Source organism: Danio rerio, chromosome 4 (genome assembly GCF_049306965.1).
Source record: "Danio rerio strain Tuebingen ecotype United States chromosome 4, GRCz12tu, whole genome shotgun sequence".
Lineage (NCBI taxonomy): Eukaryota > Metazoa > Chordata > Actinopteri > Cypriniformes > Danionidae > Danio > Danio rerio.
The window spans coordinates 61,695,460-61,721,156 of record NC_133179.1 but is presented as its reverse complement, the minus strand read 5'-3'; the positions used below and the strand labels follow the sequence as shown (position 1 = coordinate 61,721,156).

The 25,697-nt window shown below is 36.7% G+C and overlaps 1 protein-coding gene and 2 long non-coding RNA genes across 6 annotated transcripts in view; 2 read left to right on the top strand and 1 right to left on the bottom strand.

The window, feature by feature from the left end:
* LOC141381913 (uncharacterized) overlaps positions 1 to 25,697 on the top strand; it is a 560,761-nt gene that overhangs the window by 187,328 nt on the left and 347,736 nt on the right. The gene's annotated exons all lie outside the window — the stretch shown is intronic.
* Positions 208 to 20,559, bottom strand: LOC141381818 (uncharacterized). 4 transcript variants are annotated; one of them, XR_012402607.1, is made up of 4 exons: positions 20,323 to 20,559; positions 20,036 to 20,185; positions 610 to 2,288; positions 208 to 566 (listed from the first exon to the last, which is right to left on the bottom strand). XR_012402607.1 is itself a non-coding variant. In XM_073948775.1 (3 exons), exons 2-3 carry the CDS (start codon positions 20,118 to 20,120, stop codon positions 1,312 to 1,314), a joined length of 1,062 nt encoding a protein of 353 aa, XP_073804876.1. In that variant the 5' UTR covers positions 20,121 to 20,185; positions 20,323 to 20,559; the 3' UTR covers positions 208 to 1,311. The 4 variants fall into 4 exon arrangements, 2 of the variants coding, with proteins under 2 accessions (XP_073804876.1, XP_073804875.1); XR_012402606.1 differs by having other exon boundaries at positions 20,517 to 20,559; XM_073948775.1 differs by having other exon boundaries at positions 208 to 2,288.
* On the top strand, positions 2,456 to 5,061 carry LOC137491072 (uncharacterized). The gene is made up of 2 exons (XR_011011077.2): positions 2,456 to 3,609; positions 3,695 to 5,061. It is a non-coding gene; the product is annotated as an uncharacterized lncRNA (long non-coding RNA).

The window sequence follows — 25,697 nt, the reverse complement described above, 5'->3', positions numbered from 1 at the left end:
TGTGTAAGACATACATAATATACATAATTTAAACCATTGAAGCTCCAACAACTGATGACTTATTAACAGGTTTAAAAACACCATTCACAATGAGAATGTGATAAAAGATAAATAAAAATCAATTAAAAAAAACAACCCAGAATAAAACCAAACACTACTGAAACATTACCTCCCAAAAACAAAACAAAATAAAGGAAAAGAAAGAGATTGGAATAATAATTAATTTTATTTGTAGATGGCGCCTTTCTAGACACCCAAGGTCGCCTTACAATAAGCATCAGTAGTCAAACAAAAAAAATAAACATTACTAAAAACAATCATTGACCAAACAAGTTAAAACGCAATAGCAAATATAAAAGAACATAATAAAAACATGATAAAAAATGTTAAGTAAAAACCTGCTTAAAAAGATAATTCTTTAGACTTTATTTAAAATTGTGAAGACTATCACTGCTCCTAAGATCTACTGGAAGTGAGTTCCATAGCCTTGGAGCCATAGAGCTAAAAGATCTGTCTCCCATTGTAAAAACATAAAGCTGCATAATTTATTTATGCTGCAATGCATGCTGGGAGCTTTGTACTATGCTGGCACCCAGCATGCATTGCGGCATGAACTATGCAGCTTTTTTTCTTTTTAGCAACCACGGTTGAGGTTCATATCCTGATTCTTGATGTCTGTAGCTGCGTGTTAAAGGCACGCTGTACACTCATGCACTATGCACTTACACACTCAACAGGATAGTATATGTATGTAGTGTTATCCCAAATGGCACACTAATGTTTTTTTTACTAAATGGAAATTCAAACCGTTTCCCTGATGATGTTTGACGCTTGCCAAATCAGTGAAATAAACAACCGAACTATCAAATTATACCTGCCGTAACATTCGGGAGGCACTATAATCACTCTCGTAGGAGAATTTTGCTTTCATCATCCAAAATAAATAAAGTTATTCAACATGTGCGTCCGATAACTCCGCCCCTTCCACTACGTAAGCAAACCTGCGGTTTTGCTTAAACCTAGTGGACTAAACTAATAGACTAATTTAAGGGCCAGGTGAATGAGGGTGTAGGGCGAGATCAGACACTCTGATTAGTTTATCAAATACAAGGGTTTATCTACCTAAATACAAGATAGATACATGTTACTCTGTATGACAAGGAGGCAAATCAGCTTCTAAAGCTGAGAGGGTTATTTTACCTTTATCTAACTCTAAAATTTTAACACTTTACTCTGAATTACCACAACACTTGAAATTTAACACCAATGAATTTGCTGTGAATGGATGTCTATGGGGAGAAAAGTCCAGTGTTACCGCGGCTTAAGTGCAAGTGAATGGTTACTCTGAATGGTGTGGCTCATCATGTGTTTATTAAGGTGTGATGATTGGCTGAAACTCTTCCCACACTGAGTGCATCTAAATGGTTTCTCTCCAGTGTGGATCCTCATGTGTTTTTTAAGGTTTGATGATTGGCTGAAACTCTTCCTACACTGACTGCATGTGAATGGTTTCTCTCCAGTGTGAATCCTCGTGTGTAGATTAAGGGATGATGATAGGCTGAAACGCTTCCCACACTGAGTGCATGTGAATGGTTTCTCTCTGATGTGGATCATTGTGTGTTCATTTAGGTGTGATGAGCGGCTGAAACTCTTCCCACACTGAGTGCATGTAAATGGTTTCTCTCCAGTGTGGATCATCATGTGTTGTTTAAGGTCTGATGATTGGCTGAAACTCTTCCCACACTGAGTGCATGTAAATGGTTTCACACCAGTGTGGGTCTTCATGTGTTTATTAAGGTTTGATGATTGGCTGAAACTCTTCCCACACTGAGTGCATGTGAATGGTTTCTCTCCAGTGTGGATCCTCATGTGTAGATTAAGGGACGATGATCGGCAGAAACTCTTCCCACACTGAATGCATGTGAATGGTTTCTCACCAGTGTGGATCATCATGTGTTGATTAAGCTGCCATGATCTGCTGAAACTCTTCCCACAATCAGTGCATGTGAATGGTTTCTCTCCAGTGTGGATCCTTGTGTGTTGATTAAGGTGCCATGATCTGCTGAATCTCTTCCCACAATCAGTGCATGTGAATGGTTTCTCTCCAGTGTGGATCCTCGTGTGTTGATTAAGGGATGATGATTGGGTGAAACTCTTCCCACACTGAGTGCAGGTAAAATGATTCTTGTCTCTCCTTTTTAAAATACCATCAGTCTGTAAATGAGTTTTTTCCTCAATTTTGACAAGATGTTCCTTCTCTTTACTCTCCTCATTCTCTTTAATTAGGTCTGAAATAAATAAATAAAACATTAGTTTTCATTATGTAACGAATATGGCAGCTTACCATTCATCCGCCCACCAGAGGGAGCTCTCTCCCGAATATTGACTGGGTACTTCCTCTGTGGTACTTCCTGGTAGCCACCATATTTAAGCACACTGCTTTTGTGTGTTCATTGCGAAGTATTGCCAGTTTCACTGCCTACTAAGCGTTTTCCTACTGCTATTTCTGCCATTGTGTTATGACCTTTTTGCCTGCTCTTTTTGACCACTGTTTTTGGATTTTGGACTCTGCCTTGTTTGCCTTTTCGGACTGCCTTTTTGTTTGCTTGTTGTTGCCTGGTTCATGATCACGATTCTGCCTTTGTTTGATGCTAGTTGTTTGTTTAATAAACCTCCAGCTTTTGGATTCAATCCGCCTCCATGTCTTCACCTACGGCTCCCTCACAGAATACTTCGCCTAACATCAATCCAGCGGAGGTTTCTAATTTACAAGCAGCTTTCAATTATAAAAGCGAAATGCTATCTGGGTATCAGGAACAGTTGATGCATCTAAAGGAGGCCAACGACCGTCTCACACAGTTCATCCATTCTCTCCCTGCTCCTCAAAGCTCACCGGTAAGACTAGCATTACCTGATAAATTTGATGGTTCGCCAGAACTTTGTCGTGGCTTCATTCGTCAATGTAAAGTCTTTTTTACTAGTCAGCCTAAAACCTATACTCATGATACTAAGAAATGTGCTGTAATGATGTCCTTATTAACCGGACGAGCTTTAGACTGGGCCTCAGCTGTTTGGGAGAGTGATTTACATGTACAGTCTTCGTTTAACCATTTTATTTCTCAACTCAATGAAGTTTTTGGTTATCCTGAAGGAGGACAAGACATTTCTGAACAATTACTAGATCTCAAACAGGGAAACCGCACTGCTGCAGATTATGCTATTGACTTTCGAACACTAGCTGCACAAAGCGGTTGGAATGATGTGGCTCTCAAGGCTGTATTTAAACGAGGACTGAATGCACAATTACAAGCTGAATTAGCATGCAAAGCAGTTGATCTGTCTTTTAATGAGCTTATCACTTTAGCCATTAAAATAGACAATCTTATGCGCAACACTCCACGCTCACGCCGGGTTTTACAAATCAAATCTGAACCTGCCATGACAAGTCATGATGCCCCAGAACCCATGCAGATTGCCTCTACCCGCATCTCCTCCAACGAGAGAGAACGACGGCAGCGGGAGAATCTATGCTACTATTGTGGAGGTGAAAATCACCAAAATGCTGCATGCCCTCTCAAGACCAAGAAGAGCCATGCTCCACAATATCATGTGAGTACCACTGAAATTTCCCATCGCCAAAATTTTCTTTTGGAATGCAGAATTGAATTTGATACTGCTGTTCAATGTATTTCAGCATTAGTAGACTCTGGATCAGTGGTTAACATCATCAATCAAGAACTCACGGACAAACTCAAGATTCCTACAACTCCCTGTGTCCCAGTAATCAACATAACCACAATAGACAATAGCCCTATTGGTTCTGGAATTACTGCTACCACTGCACCAGTGTCTCTCCAAATTGGACTATTTCACAAAGAAGCCATCACCTTCTATGTAGTCCCTTCATGCAAGTACCAAATGATATTGGGCCATTCTTGGTTGGCCGTTCATGATCCTATCATTTCATGGAACCATGGTGAACTCACTCAGTGGTCAACTTACTGTATTAACAATTGCCTTACAAAAACGTTGTCATTTCCCTGCCTTTTCACCAGCGACATTCAGATCGCCCTGCACCACGTCCAAGGGGTAGACCTATGAGAAGAACACCAGGAGGTGTTAATAGAGGGGGGGATTCTGTAACGAATATGGCAGCTTACCATTCATCCGCCCACCAGAGGGAGCTCTCTCCCGAATATTGACTGGGTACTTCCTCTGTGGTACTTCCTGGTAGCCACCATATTTAAGCACACTAGCTGCGTCCCAAATGGCACACTATACACTATGCACTCATGCACTATGTACTTATGCAATTACACACTCAACAGGATAGTATATGTATGTAGTGGCGTCCCAAATGGCACACTAATGTTGTTTTACTAAGCACAAATTCAAACCGTTTCTCTAATGACGTTTGACGGTCACCAAATCAGTGAAATAAACGACCGAGTTATCAGATAATACCTGCCGTGAGTATGACCGCATTCACCATCGGGAGGCGCTATAATCACTATATAATCACATTATAATCACACTTTGCTTTCACCATCCAAAATAAATAAAGTTATTCAACATGTGTGCCCGATAGCTCCGCCCCTTCCGCTACGTAAGCAAACCTGCGGTAGTTGAGTGTGTGAAGTGTCCATCATTACACACTTCGTTTTAGCGGCTGAATGAGTGCATCATCCGGGTAATTAAAGTGCACTTATTATTTTTAGACTTTTCAGCGTGAACACACTACTTACACTATTTATACTACAAAATGGCGTAGAATAGTGCATAAGTATGCGATTTGGGACGCAGCTACTGCTTTTGTGTGTTCATTGTGAAGTATTGCCAGTTTCACTGCCTACTAAGCGTTTTCCTACTGCTATTTCTGCCATTGTGTTATGACCTTTTTGCCTGCTCTTTTTGACCACTGTTTTTGGATTTTGGACTCTGCCTTGTTTGCCTTTTCGGACTGCCTTTTTGTTTGCTTGTTGTTGCCCGGTTCATGATCACGATTCTGCCTTTGTTTGATGCTAGTTGTTTGTTTAATAAACCTCCAGCTTTTGGATTCAATCCGCCTCCATGTCTTCACCTACGGCTCCCTCACACATTAAGTCTTAAAATTCTCATCAAAAGCTGAAAAGTGAAAAGACACTGGAAACATTGGCTACACACACTGTAATTTTGATGCACATTAAATTTGGAATAAATCAAATCATATTTTGCTTGGTCCATTAACATGTACACATTTCAGCAGAATCAATTCAATTCATCTTTATTTATCTAGTGCTTTTACTATGTAAATTATGTCAAAGCCACTTAACATAGAAGTTATAGTAAATTGAAACAGTTTTCAGACTTCCTGACATAATTAATCATAAAAGTCATTTCGGTCATGTTAATTAGACAGATTTGAAAGCTGTAAATGGCCTATTTTTATTCGTAAATATTTACAATTACAACAAAATGTTTTTTTTTTAATGTGTTAAGCAGACAGAGAATACTTGTTAATTCTGTGCCTGACTGGTTAATGCATCAGAAAAAACGTTCTGGGGTAACAGCTGACCAAACAGCTGAATATTTGCCTCGCAGACATGAGACATATCTGTACAGCATCTGCATAAAGGCTGGAATGTGCACTTTTCCCCTTGTGTGCTGTTGGGTTATTTTCATCCATTCTAGGGTGATTTTGAGGCTTAATTTGGCCAAAACTTTCTCTGAGTTTCAGCAAACGGACTGATATTTGGAGACATCTTATTTTGACATTTTCTGGGAAAATACTTTGAAATATAAAAAAAATCACCACACTCTGGGCAAATTTACTCCCTTTTCTTTATATTCATGGCTGTTTTTTTTCCATTGGCCTCGATTATAACAAAATTTTAAGGATTGCAAAGCCATGACAGTATATAATCATGCATTTATGATTGTTGGTGTTTTCTTTGACGACAGTCAACATTGTTTAATTGGTCTCCACCCATGGGATGGCAAAGAGGAAATGGGTCAGAGAATAAAGGAAGAGGAGGAGAGTTAAAGAGAACAGCATTATGTGGTGTGCGTAATAAAGAGAAGTTAACTGAAATGTTGCAGTGCGGGGAAACGAGTAGAGAAACCGGGTTGAGACGAGCAGTGAAAAACTTAACGACTGGGTGTGAGAAACACTGTGTCTTGTTACTGAAGTGCTTGTGATGTCTGTGAATGAGTGCATCACCAAAGAGTTCAGAGCAGTGTGTCTGGAACAAAATCATCTTACCGATTCATCTCACTGGCATGAAGTCAGTAGCCTACTCAGCGGCTGGGGTCGTAGACGCCCTTAACCTTCACATCCAAACCTCCACATTCACCATTCCCCTCGCATTTCCATTGTCCCCTTAACTTCATGGGTTAGAAGCAAAAGGTTTTTTTTTTTCTTTCCCCAAATTCTCATTTTATTTCTCCTGTTTTGTTTTTCCTTGTACTAATATTATTCATTATTTTTTCCCCATTTTCAAATGTGACAAATCTGCTGGCCTGAATCATTTGCGTTTTTTCCTTTCACTTTCATTTGAGTTATAAGTGCTAAGTGTTTTGTTTTTCATTGTGATTGTTGTTATATTGTTTGTTTGGACTTCCAGTTAGAGCTGCGCCATGTAAAGACGCAAACTGCTGAGGTCCTCATGTGAAACTTAATTTCGTTTTATATTGCTTTCATCCTAAATACTATTACCTTAAACCTACCTATACTGGAAAATAAGTGTTTATAAGTGTCGGAGTCTAGCTGTTCTGAGCGTAAACCGAAGCAACTGTAGGGAGGCTAAATCCGCTACTAGCCTTTATGCTAATGCTAACCCTGAAGAGCAAGCTGTATCTAAAGGCTGATTTATACTTCTGCGTCAAACGCCGGCGTATGCTACGGCGCTGACGCATAGCCCTTCGCCGTGGCCGTCACTGACGTGCACCTCTCAACAAATGTAACTACACGTCGCAACGACGCGTAGCGTAAGCTCTGTGATTGGTCGGCTTGGTAGCGTTGACGAGTCTGGGCGGGACCGAGAGCCGCGCGAATGGCGCGAGCGATTGTTTACAAGCTGTGGAGTCCTGTGAAGGAGCTCCGGATGGAAAGTTTTGTTTTGTGTTTACCTCATAGTTAAAGTTGTTGCACGTCCGCCGGTTCCTGCCTCAAAATGAGCGAGTTTGAGCCACTTTTACATCCCGGAAGTGTTCAGGAAACGCAAAAAACCAGAGAAGAAACTAGACACAGAGAAACATTTACACCTCACTGCCAACTAGCGTTTCGGAAGTGTTAATGCAGACTAACAGAGACAGCGCGCAGAAGTATAAATGCACAGCTACGCGCGTTGCATGCGCCGTGGGTTACGCCGGTCTCCTGACGCAGAAGTATAAACCAGGCTTAAGAAAGCTCCGGCGAGTGATAACGACGCGGTCCGTCAAGCTATTGATTCACTAAAGGGCGATTTGATTGCTTAAATTGAAGAAAAGGCCATTGCACAGTCAAATGAACTTTGGAATTAAACTGACCAGCTTCGGGCAGAGTTATGCAATGCTGTGGAGCACATTAACGCCAGAGTGGAAGCAGCGGAAGAGCGAGTGACTGGTCTGGAGTCTGTGTTGGGTGGATACTCCGACTCTCTTACTACCCTGAAAAAAGAGTTTAGTATCGTGTAAAAGGAGCTGGCTCTGCAGAGGGACTGAATTGAAGATCTTAAGCAAAGGTCTCGCCGCTCAAATCTCCACATTACGGGAGTTAAAGAAAGATGGAAACACAGCAGACGCGTGACGGAATTTGTAGGCGGCTTCCTGAAAGATACCCTGAACCTGGAGAAGACTTTACTTCTGGACCGGGCACACCGCACTCTACGCAGCAAACCAGTGGACGACAAGGAACCGCCACGCACCTTCGTAATTAAATGCCACTACTTTTCCAAAAAAGAGAATATTTTGAAGAAAGCTATTGAAATGAAGGCAATCACGCCAGTACACTGGGCTGTCAAAGACAATACAAATGTTAATGTCACTCTACGGTTAACTTTTAAATTACCACTATTGCATGTTTATTGTTGTTATTTCTAGTTCTTAAGTATATTTAGTCAATAATAGGGTAGCTTTGTAGTAAAACATCAAGAACTGTGCAAATTGTTTTGAATGTGAGGTCCCACATGGTAAGCTAGTTAAGAGTGGGAGTAGCTGGAAGTGTGTGCAAGTTTACACGCAAGGTTTCAATATTGTCTTGTTTCGTGTTTATAAGTGTATTTACAATCAGCCCTTTTTTTCTTCTTTTTCCCTCTCCTTTCTCTCCCCCACACATCCCCCTACATACAAAACCCACAGACCTTTCGGATACTCCTGATAAATGTTTTCGACAGCCCTCCATAAAATGGATGGAGTAAAGACAAACTTTACCAGTTGGAATGTGCAGGGGCTAAATCACCCAGTGAAATGAAACAAGGTGTTCGCATATCTTAATTAGTTAAAATTTGATATTGTATATTTACAGTAGACACATCTGTTGAAAAAAGACTATTCTAAACTTAATAGAGGAGGCTATACACAAAGATATATTATTCTAACTTCAATAGTAAAAGTAGGGATGTTGCTGTACTCACACATAAGAAAGTAGTTTGTTATGGAGTCAAATGTGTTGGATAAAAATGGCAAATATATAATCTAAACTTTTAACATGTCTGTGGTCCTGGCCAATGTGTATGCTCCTAATTGGGACAATGTAAAATTTTTCAGTGATTTATTTTCAATTTTGCCTAGTCTTTACACACAATTTAATTTTAGGAGGCGATTTAAATTGTGTTTTGCACCCTATTTTGGACCGCTCTAGCTCTTCGAGTAATACATAAAGTTGGCAAGCACAATTTATCAACTCCTTCCTTCAGGCATATTTTGTATGTGACTCTTGGGTCGGTTTTTCAAAACGTTTAATCTGGATAAAATTTATCCGGATTTAGTAATTCTGTTTTTGTGATCCTTAATCACGTAATCCAGCTTACTTTTTGAGCCAGTTTTTCAAAACAACATCGGATTGGATCGATCTGATCCGGATAGGAACTTTTCAGGATCACTAAATCTGGATAACCAGTGCTCAAACAGGATAGGACATCACAATGTAGAACTATAGATATGTAAAGAGCGACAAGTAGAATAGCCAGCGTGGGGCCAATATAACTTTATTTTTATTTGAAATGAAAACTAAAAATAATTTAATAATTATTAAAATAATAATAATAATAAATAATAAAAACAAGAAAAACCCCACCCCATCCTATTTCAGCAGTTCACTCATCTGAGACCTACAACACTGTACATTGAGGATATTTATAATAAGTTTCAAATATAGATGTAAATCAAAAAAAGACTTAATGTCAAAAACTCCACAATAATTTCAGACTTCCTCATCTGATATGGAGAGAGTAGCTTGTCTGAGCGTAGCCTTTAGGAGGTGAATCTCAAGTCATTGGCCTTGGTTTGCTGCAGTTTGGTTAGAGTCAGTTGTTTCTCTGCCAGACGAAGCTGTGCTTCTGCCCTTTCAGTCTCTTTTTGCAATTGTTGAAAGTGATTTAAAAAAATCAGCGATTGCCATTCTTTGCATTTTTTGTTATTCGGTAGTCATTGCATGCATCACTAATAAATATTCTAAAAACAAAAATATTTTCCATTGTAATGTGTATATATATATATATATATATATATATATATATATATATATATATATATATATATATATATATATATATATCAATTAGTGACAGAATAAAGTGTATTGTTTCTGGTCAATTTTGACAGCTGTTTGCTGTAGGCCTATACTGATAGCCTATATGATAAAGCCAATAATCACTATAGCCTGACAGATGAAAAAATAAAATTAAAACCTTATGAATAAATAGTATATCTCGTAAGATACTGCATGATCCAAAAATAGTATTATTTAATACATTTTTAAAGTTTTCATTACATTTTGGGCATAAAATCCACACTAAATCCACTCTTCTAATGGGATCAGTTTAATCCAGGTTTTTGGATCAAAGTGATCCAAATCCTACAAAAAAGGTCTGAAAAACCCAAAGTAAAGGTTTGATCCAGATCAAAACGAAGATTAGATTACGTGATCTAATCCGATCAGGTAATCCGTTTTTTTCTTTTGAAAAACCCATTTTCAAGATTTGATCCAATCCCTTATCCAAAATCCTAGTGGATTACTTTTGAAAAACCGGGCCCTGGAGATTTAAATATTAATCTTCCAAGCAAATTTCCTTCTATTTACCAGTGCACCAAACTTGTTCCAGGATTGACCATTTTCTCCTGGACAAACAGTTACTTCCCCTAATGTCAGAAGTAGATTATGGTAGTATTGTTAATTTAGACCATTGTTCAGTCTCACTAAAGCTGTTTTCCAGGCACTGTAATCCCCCAACGTACATGGCGGTTTAACTCGAGACTCTTGGCAGACAACAATTTTGTAAAATTTATTGATCCTCAAATTGATTTCTTCTTTGAGACAAATAAATCCCCAGAGATAAGTTATCGCATCCTATGAGGTACTCAAAGCATATATAAGAGGACAGATTATTTCATTTTAAGCTAGTGCATATAAAAGAAAGTCAAAACAGTTTACAGAGATTATGAATAAAATTAATACAATCGATCAGCTCCCCTAAACATCACCTTCCGAAAAGCTCCATTAGAAAGACTTATTCTGCTAGCAGAATATGACTCCTTAACAGATAAAAATGCAGAGGATCTCCACGTAAAATCATGCTAGATTCATTATGAACATGGGAAATGAGCTGGCAGGTTATTGTGTTACCAACTGAAACAATCCTCAGCAGCTGGTTTCATAGCAGCAGTTAGTAAGGATTATGCAGTATTATTACTGATCAACAGGGAATTGATGATCAATTTAAAAGCTTCTATGAAACTCTTTGCAGTTATCTGAGGTAAACGAAACTGAACAAATTAAGAGCTTTTTTAATTATTCAGAATTACCATCCCTCAACAATTCAGATAAGTTGGCATTAAAGGAACTATAACACCGTCTGAAATCAAAAATGCAATCAAAAAATTGAATACTGGAAAAGCACCAGGCCCTGATGGCTTCCCAGTCGAGTTTTATGAGAAATTTCTTTGCCAAGCTTACACCCCTGTTGTGCAAGGTAGTGCTGAATCTCTTCTCGGATTCACTCCCCTTATCTTATCGTTTGATCAGCTAACTCTGCTGCGATCATGGCTGAAGTGCTGGCAATTAGATTGTCATGAGAAACTAAAATTGTCATGAGAAAGAAAAATCTGTCAGATCAAACTGGTTTTATAGTTGGGAGACAATTATCTTACAACCTTTGTCACTTATTAAATATTATTTATTCACCTAAAAATAATACCAATAACTAAAAATAACAACATTTTTTTTTATATGTCCATAAGGCATTTAAAAGAATAGAGTATATCTATTCATTTACAACGCTTAAAAAATCTGGCTTTGGCCCTGGATTCTGTTCCTGGGTTAAAATGTTATATTCCAGGCCCCAAGCATCCATTCAAACAAATAACATAATTTCTAAATGCTTTCCACTCTCTAGGGGAATGAGACAGGGCTGCCCTCTGTCCCCTCTGCTCTTTGACATTGCCATCGAACCTCTTGCAACTGTATTAAGGAACTCAGATGGCTTGCAATGAATTTTCAGAGAGGGACAAGAACATAAGCTCCTGCTATATGCGGATGATCATCATCTTTTTCTGTCAAGTCCAGATACTTGTATTCCAAAAGCTTTTACAATCATTTCAGAATTTGGAAATGTTTCCGGATAAAGTCAATCTAGCAAAGTGTCTCCTTTTCCCTATCAATCAGGCCCGGATTGGCTAATCGGGAGGACCGGGAGAATTTCCGGATGGCCGGTTCGTTTTTGGCCGCGAGGGCCGGTGTCCCTAGCTCCAGAATCTGTTGCTTTTAGCAGCCACACTTTTTAAATTAATTTATTTATTTACTTGATCACAGTCTTCTTTTTCATTATTTTACCACAGCTCTGCTCTTTATATATATAACCAGCCTGCAGGTTAATGATGATATAACTCAGATGAGTCACTCTACAACATACAACTGTTGTGGTACAGTGGATAGCACGTTAGATTATGACGCTGCCAATCCGGGTTTGATCCTCGTCTGAGTATGTTATTATTATTTTTTTATTATTGTTAAGACATATAATACTGTTAGGGTTGTTGAACATTTGAAGCTATAAAGCAGCTGTTTTCTCAAAAAAAGATGTGATAGTGTAATTATAAACTGCATTGGAAATGACCTTGTTTTAATATAGTCAGTCGTGAACTGAGGTGGGCCGGTGTGAGGCTTGAAACTCCAGGGCTGAAAAGGAGTCCCACTCCGGCCCTGCCATCAATGATAGAGCACAGCAAATGTCCTTCCAATCCTTTCCATTTTCAGTAAGTCTTGATACATTGGTATATCTGGGAGTGAGTGTGACATTTAAATATAAGGATTTGTTCAATAATAATTTCAATTTTTAATAAGTTCAATTTTAAAACAACTTCAGACAAAGCTAAACGAGACATGACGCGGTGGTCAACTCTTTCTTTATCTTTGGCTGGGAAGATCAATTCCATTAAAATGACAATACTACCAAGATTTCTGTTTCTATTTTAGACCGTGCCTGTTTTTAATCTCAAGTCATTTTTCAAGGCGTTGAATAATTGTATTTCTACATTTCTCTTGGATAAGAAATTTCCTCACATAAGAAAGGAATTCTTGGAAAGAAGGAAGAGGGTGGATTGGCAATGCCAAATTTATTTTACTATAGGGTATATGCCGAGCTAGTGTTGTTCCTAAGGCTAAGCGATTTTTTAGATTAATTCGAATTTACGTTGTAAGACAATTTAATTTTGAATTATATCGAGATTTTTTTTAATTATATATATATATATATATATATATATATATATATATATATATATATATATATATATATATATATATATATATATATATATATATAAACATTAGATGCATTATAATTGCACCAGTGCGATTTGGTTCACTCTCTATTACCTGACTGTCTGTCTGGGTTTTAAGTCTGGTAGTGACGGACAGAACACAAAGACTGGACAGCCTAATTTAACCCAATGCATAAAGTTGTGGGCATGCATCGAATAGCTGGTGCAAATACTCTACTCCACCACTGCCTGACGAAGCGATTTACTTTCAGACTAATGCAACAAGTAAAATCCTACATGACTCCACGCTTTACTAAGTCACGTCTTTGTGGATTGTCAAGACATATTCCCTTATCAAGTCGATTAACTCGATCTCTCAACATGTATGAAGGATGTAAAAACCTGCCAAACCACCAAAGCACGTAAAAACCACTGATCTTCGTTTGAACCGCGCTGATCGGATGAAATCAGGCTGGCTTCTGTATAGATCAGACAGCCTATACAGATCACACAATCTCAATAAACACCATGTAAATGTATAAAAATTTCGATAAGTATTGTTAATGGAATATTTATAACAATATGATCTTGCTTTTGGTTATATGTCGGCTTTGAGCTCTTTACGCACGCACTCTCTCTCACACCAACTGGCACATGAGATGCGCTACAAGAGCGCTATACACTCTACATGCACTGGTAAGATAACAGGTGCTAAAGTCCACGGGACTTATTTGTTACTTGTTCTTATTTTAAAATGCCTTTTATTTTTAAAACCGGGTAACAATCTCCCTCAGAGGTATGGGAGTTTAATAAGGTGGTGTGCAGTAACCAACACCACCCTGAAAGATTACACACTGCATATAGGCCAACAGCTCTAGTGTGTTATGAATTGCATGTTTTTAATGACAGGGAGACATGCTACATTTAGTTTTTATTGTAAAATATCAGTAATAATCCAGTACACAGTGAAATAATAATTTTTTTAAAGGCTTGTCTATTGGCGGCATATATAGCCGTTAAGCTTAAATGGACTAAGCATATTTTTATTTATATTAAAGCACAATAATACAAACTAGATATCCGTTGTTTTTTGTTTTTTTCGTTTCTGTATATTTTTATCAAACGAAAAATGCAATGAATTGTTTATTTTGGCTTTCATTTTATTAGAATTTATATAATTATTAGGCAACACAACTTTGGCTCTGATTGCATTTACAGATATCCTACAAATAGACTTTTTCGCTCAAAAACATTTATGCCTGTTAATTTCAGTGCTGTATTTAATCAAGTAATTATAATCAAGTGCAAAAAAGAAGAGCTGAGCTTTGGAAAAAGTCCTAGCTACAGTTGCCGCAATGGTTGCTTGTTTCTCTGCAATTGGCTGGTCAGTGCTAAATCCCTTTTGTTTTAATAAAAAATAGGATTGTTTATTATTAAACATTGTGAGATGATGGTCGCGTGATTTTTAAAATGAGAGTAATTATGGCTATTGATCTTATCTACCCGCGACCCACCCATAGTTAAACATCAAGTTGCCGACATTTTGATTACCTGACCAGCGGATTAAGGACAGGACTTTTGAATAAGAAAGAATCGCACATACCAGGGTTTTATGCATCCCCAATATGCAATGCCAAGAGAGTGACTCCATAAGGTAACGTACACTGCACACATTTTCTATAATGTAAAGTTGTGGACGCATAAGCGCAAGGATAACTAGTCCTTTAAATGTCCATGCTTAATCATTAATAGATAAGGTCTGGATTCGCAGGGTTTTCAACAATGTGTGTATTTTTTAGGCTTTGAACAGCCCTCTGTTAAAAGATTTTTGTGTTCATCCTTGCTACAAGCAAAAAAAAATACACTTCATCGAAACAATTTATGTATGGCATAGCCATTAAAAATACAGTGTTTTACATTGGCATACAGTTTACCGGAAGAGCTTAACCCAGGTTTCTGGCAAATTAAAAGTCCTATTAGCATGCTTCGGCATATATCCTATTATTGGACGGCCAATATATACAAACTGATTATAGAAACACTGTTCTGGCTTTCCAACATTTGTAATGATAAGGCCCCACTTTGGCTACTGATGGAACAGCACACGTCTAATCCAGTGTCTTTATGTTCACTACTTTGTGCTTCGATTCCAGTGAGTAAACAAAATTCTACAAAAAACCCAGTTATTAATGGATCACTCAGAAAATGGTCACAATTCAGACCTCACTTTAATAATAAACAAGCATTGCCTTCTGCTCCCATTTTGTTAAATCCGTTATTCCCTCCCTCTCTTATAGATTCAGCATTCCAATGATGGTCTAGGAAGGGAGTTAACTTTGTTAAGGGCCTGTTAAAGATGGCATATTTATCTCATTTCAACAGTTAAGAACAGACATTGAGATTACCCAGTCAAATTTTTTTAGGTACCTTGGGGTCCGTAGTTTTGTTAAAAAAAAGACTTCTCTCCTTCACTGAACCAACCAGAAGCATGCTGGATAGATGAATTGGTAAATATAAACCCATATCAAAGGGGTATGATGTCCATGTTATATGAAGAGATCCAAAGAACTGCCTCCCATTCCCTAAATCATATAAAGCAAAAATGGGAAGACTAACAGGGATTTGAAATATCAGATACAGCCTGGCAATATGCCATAGAACTGGTACACTCATCTTCTGTATGTATTAGACATGGTGTTCTTCAGTTTAAGGTGCTTTATAGGCTTCACCTATCTGGGAACTAGCTGGCAAAAATGTATCCAGGGTCAGATTCATCTTGCTCCAGATGTGGTTTGGAGCCAGCAGATCATATGTTCTGCGGATGCCCTAGATTACATAGATTTTGGACCAATATTTTTAGATAATTTTCATTTAAATGTAATAAAAATATTAATCCTAATCCTTTGACCTCAATTTTTGGTATAGTGCCAGAAGAATGTACCTGTCATTTAATCACGTAGAAATCCTTGACTATTCTTCTTTATTGGCCAAACGCCAGATTCTTCTCAGGTGCAATAAAACAAACCCGCCATCAAACAAACATTAGATATTACAAGTGTTATTACATCTTAAACTCGAGCACTTTAATTACACCATCTGAGGCTCTACAAAAAAAACTTTTATGAGGTTTGGCAGCCTTTCCTATCCTACATTGAACGCTCAGGGGTTATTATATCCTAAGTGAGAGTTTATCCCTAATTTGTTTTATATATTTTGATTGATTGATTTATTTAATTTATTTTTCTTTATGGGGTGTGAGTATGTCTGTAGCTATGAACCGTGTTAATTTGTTGTTCAATATGTGTGTTGTGGAAAAGTTGACTGAATATAACATATTTGAATAATAAGAATGTAAGCAGTGCTAAATATAGTTTTTAGAATGAGTAATGACCCCATTATTCTAGTTACAGTACCTGTCGAAGGTCTGTGAATTAAAGCTCATTATTCATTAAAGAAGGACAAGCCATTCTCGTACATGACTTCTTTGTGTGACTTATTTGCAAAACTGGAATATTGCATAAAAAATATGTGAATAAATCCGCGTTTCTATCCAATGAATCAAGGATGTCCATTCACACTCATTTTCATCATCATATGATGAAAAAATCCAATTTTGATTTTAGCTTACTATGATTATGAAAATACATTAATCGAGATAAATGATTATTGCATCATATACAGCCCCCTTTCCAGTTGTACACATTTTTTGCTCTGCAAAGCTCAGTTCCACGTGAAAATGACTAAAAGAATGTGCTGTAATGTAACGTTTGCAGCATAGGATGAGCATCATTTATTGATGTACGTTCAAATCATTCATATTTTAAAAATGCACAATCGAGACCGCATGCTTCTGTGTGTGTACGTGCTTAGCCTCAGAGACGAGCAGAGCACACACATCTAACGCCATCTTAATGCGAGCGCTTTAATGGTCAAATACATGCACATTTGTGTCAGAGCGTGGTGTTTAGTGATTATTCATATTAACCCTCATTTGTGTAATAAACAAACAAGCTGAGAATCAAAAGACACGCGAAAGAGAAACCATATCAGAGCAGCACTTTTCCTAAAGTGACAGCGTGCGATATTCCTGCTGCCGCCTGAGAAAATGCCTCACTGCTCTTGACTGCAGGACTTTTGTAGCTGAAGTTTTTTTCTTACAGTGAAGATGCTTAAAGTTTGTTTCATATTTTTATTCTATTACATTTATTTTCCTTTCCTCATTTACAAGGAGGAAAATAACTGTGCATATATACAGATAAAATCCGAATTATTAGCCCTTCTGAATTATTAGCGACCCTTTCCGACCAATTTCCGTTTAATGTAAAGATTTATTTTCAACCTATTTTTAAACATAAAAGATTTAATAACTCATCTCTAATAACAGATTCCTTTTATCTTTGCTATGATGACAGTACATTTTATTTTACTAGATGTTTTTCAAGATACATGCATTCAGCTTAAAGTGACATTCAAAGGCTTAATTAGGGTATTAAGGCAAGTCCTTGTATAACAGTAGTTTCTTCTGCAGACAATCAAAAATATATATTGCTTAAGGGGGCTCATAATATTGACGTTCAAAATAGGTTTTAAAATATTAAAAACTGCTTTTAATCTAGCTGAAATAAAACAAATAAGCCTTTCTCCAGAAGAAAAAAAATGTTATATGAAATACTGTGAAAAATTCCTGAATTTGTTAAACATCATTTGGGAAAGATTTTTATACAAAAAAATTGTACTGGAGGGTGAATAATTTTGACTTCAACTGATAATTGTTTTGAATAATTGTGATTACAATTATGACCAAAATAATCTTGATTATAATTTTTCCCATAATCGAGCTGCCATATCATATGATCTCATATAACAAACCTTTTTTCAATGTTCATACTGGAATTTGTTCAGCAAAAGTGCTTGAGTAGTTTAGGTAGGTTTAGCTTTTTTATTGAATAAAAAGTTTATCCAACTCAGTTATGCGCATGTTTTTATGCCTTTATTTCAAAAGTTATGTGCATCATGACTTTCCATCAACCGATTTATTAATTCACAGGAAAATCCTCAGAGTAAAATTTACTCAGTTCAGAGAATATTTGCTCCCTCTCTAAATAGAGAAAAATTTACTCAGCAGCAGAGTTAAAGTTAATGAGACAATGATGGGGTTAATTAAGTGTTGATTGAGCACTGATGATGAACACCTGCTGTTAATAAGGAGAAACAGAAGTCCATATGAGATTTATTCAGAATGAACTGTTTTAGTTATTTACATTTTACAAAAAAAAAAAAAAACTTATTTTTTTCCCCTGATTTCACCTTCGTGGAGAAAAGTGGTTGATTTACTTGGACTCTTTGATGAAATTTAATGTTCAATTTCTTTGCTTGCCATGACAAGTGTATAGTGAGCAAATATGATCAGGTTGACTGACCATGTATTGATTCTTACTCTTGAAAAGAACAATAAGAGATTATGTATTACTGTCCAAATTATGTGTAATTGATGGTTTATCCTATCAGAAACCAAATTCAGTGTTTTTCAAGAGAATGGACCTCAGCTGTGGTGTTATATTAAAACACATTGAGCATCTGAATCACTTTAGAGACACAGACATCAATAATCAGCATATCTATCTCAACAGTGGTTAGAGATTTTTTATTTTTTGGCTGCAGAGCATGTTAAGACAATCATAAAACATTCATATATAGTTCCCAGCATGCACTGTAGGGGAAAAAAACTCATCAAAGTTTAGAGGCATAAGCTGATTCTTTATGTCTGTGTGTTTTAAGATCTGATAAAAGTATTGATGAGCTCCATTTTCCAAATACAGTAATCCTTTTGTGATAAAACATTATTTAAACAACTTAATGGGGCAAAACCAATTTTACTGGTTTGACACCAAAGAAAACAATTATCCAGTGTGCAATTGCTCTTATTTACAATTTTTGCCACAATACACAATTTGGCAAACAAAGAGAAATTAACATTTTTTGACATACTTTTAACCAGGGTCTTTCAGGTTTCACCAAGCAAAATGTAAGACTTTTAAAGACATATTTTTAAGATAGTTATGATTGAATTTTTAGACTCATAAAGGGCTAAAGACTAAAGAATTTTTTCAAATGGCCCAGGTGAAAATTATTTTTGTTTGCCCTATCAAAAAATAATAATCATTTAAAACATTTAATAATACAATATTTACACATTTCTTAGCAAAATATTTTAAATATTGTGTAAAAACAAGCAAGCTTTACTTGTATCCACACACTGTTTTCCAAAATAAACTCTCTTTAAAATAAAAAAATGAACAAATGTTTTAAAAGTTTTAAAAACTATAATAAGCTAAATCTATCCACAACAAACTTTCCAGGTCAGTGTCCTGAGCAGTAAACACATGAAGCACATTTAAACAAATGTTATTGTAAGAAAAATAATTAAACCATTATGATAGAGTTAAAATGGCCTTTTTGAATAAAAAATTTAAAGACTTTTTATGGCCTAAAATTTAGATTTTAGAATTTAAGACCCCACGGAAACCCTGTTAAACCCAATAGCCCTGATATTTAGTTATTATAATAATGATAAAATTCTAACTTAGACACTATCTGTGAGAACTAGTAACAAAAATTACACCCATAAAGAAGTTGATGAAAAAAGGGAATTGTGATCAACGTGACATATGCAAATGGAAAGTACTAAGCCAACACTATCACTGTAATAGCAGATATCTTCTATGAGAATACTGTAGGTCAAATATTTTCAGCTCAGTTAAACTTTTTTAAATTATTGTTTTTGTCTATTTTATATATTGCCAGTGCTCAAGGATGCTTTACCAACAGCAGGAGAACAAGAAAAGCAATAAACTTGATAAGGTAGAGAAAATGGGGACTAATAATACATAAAATGAATGACAAAAAACACGAGAACAAGTAAAAAAAAAAAAAAAAAAACAAGCTCATTCCTGTCTTTTAATGAATGCTTATGTGCGTTTAGGAGAACAAGGCAGCACACTCAGGGCTGCAAGATGGATTTAATTTAGTATTCTTATTATTAAAATATATCTGAATGAGGATCAAATGACTGAGTTGGTGTTTAAGAATGAAAATTAACCTGTTTGTTCCAGCAGATCTTCCCGTTTGACTGTGAATGTTTCTTCAATCTTCACATCTTCACACTCCTCTTTAATAAACGCCATCTTTATAACAGTGTGGAGATCAGTCGCTTCAGCAGGAGTTTTTCTTTGCGTTTGGACACTTAATCCTGTTTAAAATTAATAAATCAATGAACAGAAACAAAATAACTTCTATTCAACACTTGCTTCAATGTTTTCTTTATATGAGAGTAATTAACAAAAAAGAAATCAGGTGAAACGTTTCATTAAAACACTTATTACACACTTCTCTGTTAATTCAAACAACAGCCTTCGGTTACTGAGAATAAATAGTACTACAAAAATACTATAATAGTTGTATAAAGGGTTAAAATAATATTTCCAAAAGCAGGAACATAATATAGCATCGTATAAAACCCTAAAACTTTTGAACCTTAACTTTTAATCGGTTTATATCTGTGTAAACGTTTTCAAACAAACCTTTCTCCTGTTAAATTACAGCGCTGAAGCGGCGCCGCCTGATGACGTCACACGCGACGCCAAAATAAAAGTCTTTTTTGTTTAGCTTTTTTGCCACTTCCAGGTGCAGTCATGACTTATTGGTACATTTCTCCCATAGTTTTCACTTTACACTATATCTGCTCTCTCACACACAAACCTTAAATCTAAATATCATCTTAACTTTTTAAATCCACTTTATGATGATTTGTATATGTCTAACACATTACTTTCATATTAATATCTGAGTCCAAATCTCATCCTCATAATTATGACCTCTTCTTTTCTATTTCTACATCTTCATAGGCCTATATAGTTTCCTTTTTTCCACATAAATTGTTGTCTCTTATTATCTGTGGTCAACGTTTCCTGCCATTGTTTAGCAATATCTTCAGTAATAATATTTAATTTACCTTTACTTACAGAAGCAATAAAGGGGCAGTTCACAAAAATCACAATTCTGTTATTTACTCATCCTCTACTTGTTCCAACCCTGTTTGAGCCTCTTCTGCTGAATGCAAATTAAAAGAATACAGAGACAAAAAACGGCAACTATTCTTCAACAGTTACTATTTTGGACATGGCTGCTTTTTTCCACATTTTCTTGCACACAAAATGTTCTTGGAACTTGATTACAATTTAACCACTAAAGTCACAAGTCACATGTTTTGACATAGTTTTTGGTTCCTTTTCTGGGCTTTGAGCATCTCGAGACTCTTGCTGTCTATGACAGATGAAGGAGCTCTGAAGATGAGCAAAGTTGTCAGGGGATTGAAACAACAGGTAGAGAGACAATCGTTTTCGAGTGCCTAGCGTACACTATTACACATGCCTTCCACCACTGCTGATATACAGCCACATTGCACTTTAAAAAAATGTATTCATTTATTTTTTTTATTGCAATAACAACAGGCCATTACAACAAACAGAAATACAAAAACAGATAGAAGGCCACATCGCACTGCTCCTCGTGTGATATTACTCATATATATTTATTCATTTTCTTTAAAGCTCAGTCCCTTTATTAATCTGGGGTCACCATAGTGGAATGAACTGCCAACTTATACTGCACATGCTTTATTTTTATTGACATTTACATTTAGTCATTTAGCAGACGCTTTTATCCAAAGTGACTTATAAATGAGGACAAGGAAGCAATTTTCACAACTAAGAGCAACAATGAATAAGTGCTATAGGCAAGTTTCAGGTCTGTAAAGTCTAAGAAGGGAAGTATTAGTAGTATTAGCAATTTTTTATTTTTTTTTGTACAGTTAGTGTGATATTCAGAGAGGCAATTGCAGATTAGGAAGTGTAGTGGAGAGTAAATAGTTGAGTTTTTAGGCGTTTCTTGAAAATAGCGAGTGACTCTGCTGTTCTGATGCAGTTAGGGAGTTCATTCCACCAACTGGGAAGATGGAGCGTGAGCGTTCGCGAAAGTGATTTCTTCCCTCTTTGGGATGGAACCACGAGGCGACGTTCATTCACAGAACGCAAGTTTCTGGAGGGCACATAGATCTGCAGAAGTGAGAGCAGATAAGAAGGAGCAAGGCCAGAAGTCACTTTGTAGGCAAACATCAGAGCTTTGAATTTGATGCGAGCAGCAACTGGCAGCCAGTGCAAACGGACTAGCAGCGGAGTGACATGTGCTCGTTTAGGTTCATTAAAGACCACTCGTGCTGCTGCGTTCTGGAGCAGTTGAAGCGGCTTGATAGAGTTAGCTGGAAGCCCAGCTAGTAGAGAGTTGCAGTAATCCAGTTTGGAGAGAACAAGAGCTTGAACAAGGAGTTGAGCTGCATGTTCAGATAAGAAGGGTCGGATCTTTCTGATGTTATAGAGTGCGAATCTGCACGATCGAGCAGTTCTAGAAATGTGGTCAGAGAAGTTTAGTTGGTCATCAATCGTTACTCCAAGGCTTTTCACCATTTTGGATGCAGTAATGGTTGCCCCATCTATCTGGATTGAAAAGTTATGGTGTAGAGTCGGGTTGGCAGAAACTACAAGCATTTCCGTTTTTGCGAGGTTCAGCTGAAAATGATGATCTTTCATCCAGTGTGAAATATCCAACAGGCAGGCTGAGATGCGAGCTGGAACCGAGGGATCATCAGGATGAAAAGAGAGGAATAGCTGGGTATCATCAGCATAGCAGTGGTAGGAGAATCCATGTCTCTGGATGACTGGTCCTAGAGATGATGTATAGATGGAGAAGAGAAGTGGCCCCAGAACAGAGCCTTGAGGTACCCCAGTGTTTAGATGCTGTAGGTTGGACACCTCTCCCCTCCAAGACACCCTGAATGACCTGTCAGTGAGATAAGATCTGAACCATTGTATAACAATGCCCGCAACGCCCAGTGACTCGAGCGTAGATAGCAGGATCTGGTGGTTGACAGTGTCAAAAGCAGCTGACAAGTCCAGCGGATGCCCTTCCAGCTGCAACCCATTACTGGAAAATATACACACTCATTCACACACACACACACACACCGCATGCATACCACGTCTATGGACATTGGGGAAACCAGAGTACCTGGAGGAAATCTCACACAAACACGGGGAGACCATGCAAACTCCACACAAAAATGCCAACTGACCCAGCTGAGGCTCAAACCAGCGACCTTCTTGCTGTCAAGCGATTGTGCTACCCACTGCACCACTGTGATGCCTCACATGTGTAATTATATAAAGTATTAAACTGGTATGGTGAAGAACTACACTGTAAAAAATTGCTGTTAAAAAACGGTCAGATTCTACGGTAAAATAATGTTTTTTCACTAAAACAGTAATATTCTGTTAAAAACAGTGCTTTCTGGGTAACATTTTTGTTTTCGAGAAAGTAACCAACTGCAGAAAACTGTGAGCTAACAGAGTTCAGATTCGATGTTTTGAAGTCTGTGTTTGAAATCACACTTTGTGTCCTTGTTCACTATTTCATACACTAGTTAACTAAAATAGTTCACCAGACAGTTTTAATGAACGCTAATGAGTGAATTCAGACACTGATGAACACCTGCTGTTAATAATTACAATTACTGAAGAAAAGAAACAAGAAACGCAAACAGTGACTTGAGTTACAACATTAAATAAAATAAAATAAAACAGCTTCAGTCTCAGCAGAGGATCATTAAACAACACCACAAACAACAGCAGACACACACTTATTACTGACTGATTTGACTTCCATACTATTCTCATTGAGATCCAACAGAAATTAGGGTGTTTTTTTGTGTCACCGTAATGGAGTGAGGGGCTGGTTTAGTTGGGCTCTTCACCCTTAAACTTATTAATTCAGACTCTCCAATTACTATAATAAAGAGTTAACAAAATGCTCGTATTATAGCAATCAAGTTGGAAAGTCAATAAATAGAGAAATCTATTTGTCTGAAATTGGTTCTGATAAATGTTTTGCTATAAATCTGGAAAAAGGGCCTCATTCAATAGATTTTATGCTTAGTTGCAGGTATTAATTTAATTAATGAGAAGTGGAAACAGAAAAGATACCTCCGTAATTACTTAACAGTTAAGAAATAACATACAAAAACAGTTCAGTTATGACAAATACACACTCAGACCTCATGAATCTGACCTTGTATCTCAACAATGGTAACATCTCAAATGTTTCATGCTGCAATGCATGCTGGGAGTGGCACGGTACAAATATCCCAGCATGCATTGCAGTATAAATAAATGTTGTATAATGGTCTCACAGTTTTCTTTATTTGTATTTGATTCTGCTGTTGTTTATGTTTAGACTTTCAGTTGCCTGTTTGTGAGTTAAACTGTTAATTTTGTTAGTTGTCACCATTATTGAGGTTCATATGCTGATTATTGATGTCTCTTTAAGTGCAATTTACACCATAGAGCAGTGTTATTGTCCAAGATATTCTTAAAATCTTCCAGAAATCATTGCCATATATAGACATATAATGTAAAACAATAGATTTAACATTGAATAGGAGCAGTACATTTTATTATACTAAATGAGAACAGACTCTGCCATTTAATAGCAACATGAACATCACCAGATCTTATTTAGGTTTTTGGCTGACTTGCCACAACAAAGGAGGTTTTTAAACAAAGTTCTTAACAATTGCAGCAGCCAATATATATAAATGTTAAAAATGACAGGGCTAAGAGCCCAACTAAAGCAAACTCTGTTCTCCATGATGGTGACGTAAAACTTTCACTTTTTTTCTCAAGAAGAACTTTAGTAGATGTTATACAAAAATACATGTATTAAGTAATAAGTGTAGCTGGTGATGATGTTTGTAGAGTTGTTTAATCATCCGCTGATCATTTAAATGATTTAATCATTTGTTGTTCTTCAGGTTATTTCATTATAAAGCTGTGACTAAAGGTTTGTATGTTCTGTTCTTGTTTTTTCCCTTCAGTATTTCTTCATTTATTCATTGTTAATCCTCAATTATCATTTAATTAGTCAGTTAATTAATGAATTTACTTCAGCTTTGCTCCATGTTTCTTGAACACTCAGTAGTGTGGACACTTCAATTAAAACTGAAGTATATGCTCTGGGGTTTAAAGGGTTAAAGGTGTGAGAGGTAAAAACACAGTGTAAAAATGTATTTTAACAGTAATATACTGTTAATTTAAACTACGGAAGTAGACTGTAAAAAAACAGTAGATTGCTGGCAACCACAGCTGCCAGTAGATTACTGTTAAATCAAGGAAAAAACAGTATTTTACTGTAAAACCTGAAGCTAATTTCTTCTGTCTGTCACCGTTGTGGAGGAGAGTAGAGTCAGTGTATGAGTTAAAGATGAACAATGAACTGCTGATGTTATTCTGCATGTTTCTTTATTTAAAGAAAGCGGCTGTTTAGTTGCTGATGCAGTCAGAATCTCTCTGGTGATTCCAGATTTACATGTATGTGTGCTGTTGTGAAAAATAAGACATTAGAGTTAAACCGAACCTTTCTAATTAACTAAAATAAGTTATTATTATAAGTATAATTCCAAGCATATATAGCACATTACTTCATAAACTCATTCAGCAGTTGACCAAGTTGAGGCAGTTGCTTTCAGTGAGCAGAATGAGTTCACTTGAGTATTGTGTAAATCAATGTAGTCCATGTATTTTTACATCAACATACTGTAAAATAACAGTACATTGCTGGCAACTGCAGCTGCCAGTATTTTACTGTTTTTTAAC

What these genes read in the sequence shown, in the direction of transcription:
- LOC141381818 (XM_073948775.1), bottom strand. Translation starts at nt 20,120, where the DNA reads ATGGCGTTTATTAAAGAGGAGTGTGAAGATGTGAAGATTGAAGAAACA. An exon ending in AGATCTGCTGGAACAAACAG is followed by an intron (nt 2,289 to 20,035) that starts GTTAATTTTCAT and finishes TATTTATTTCAG; the next exon opens with ACCTAATTAAAGAGAATGAG.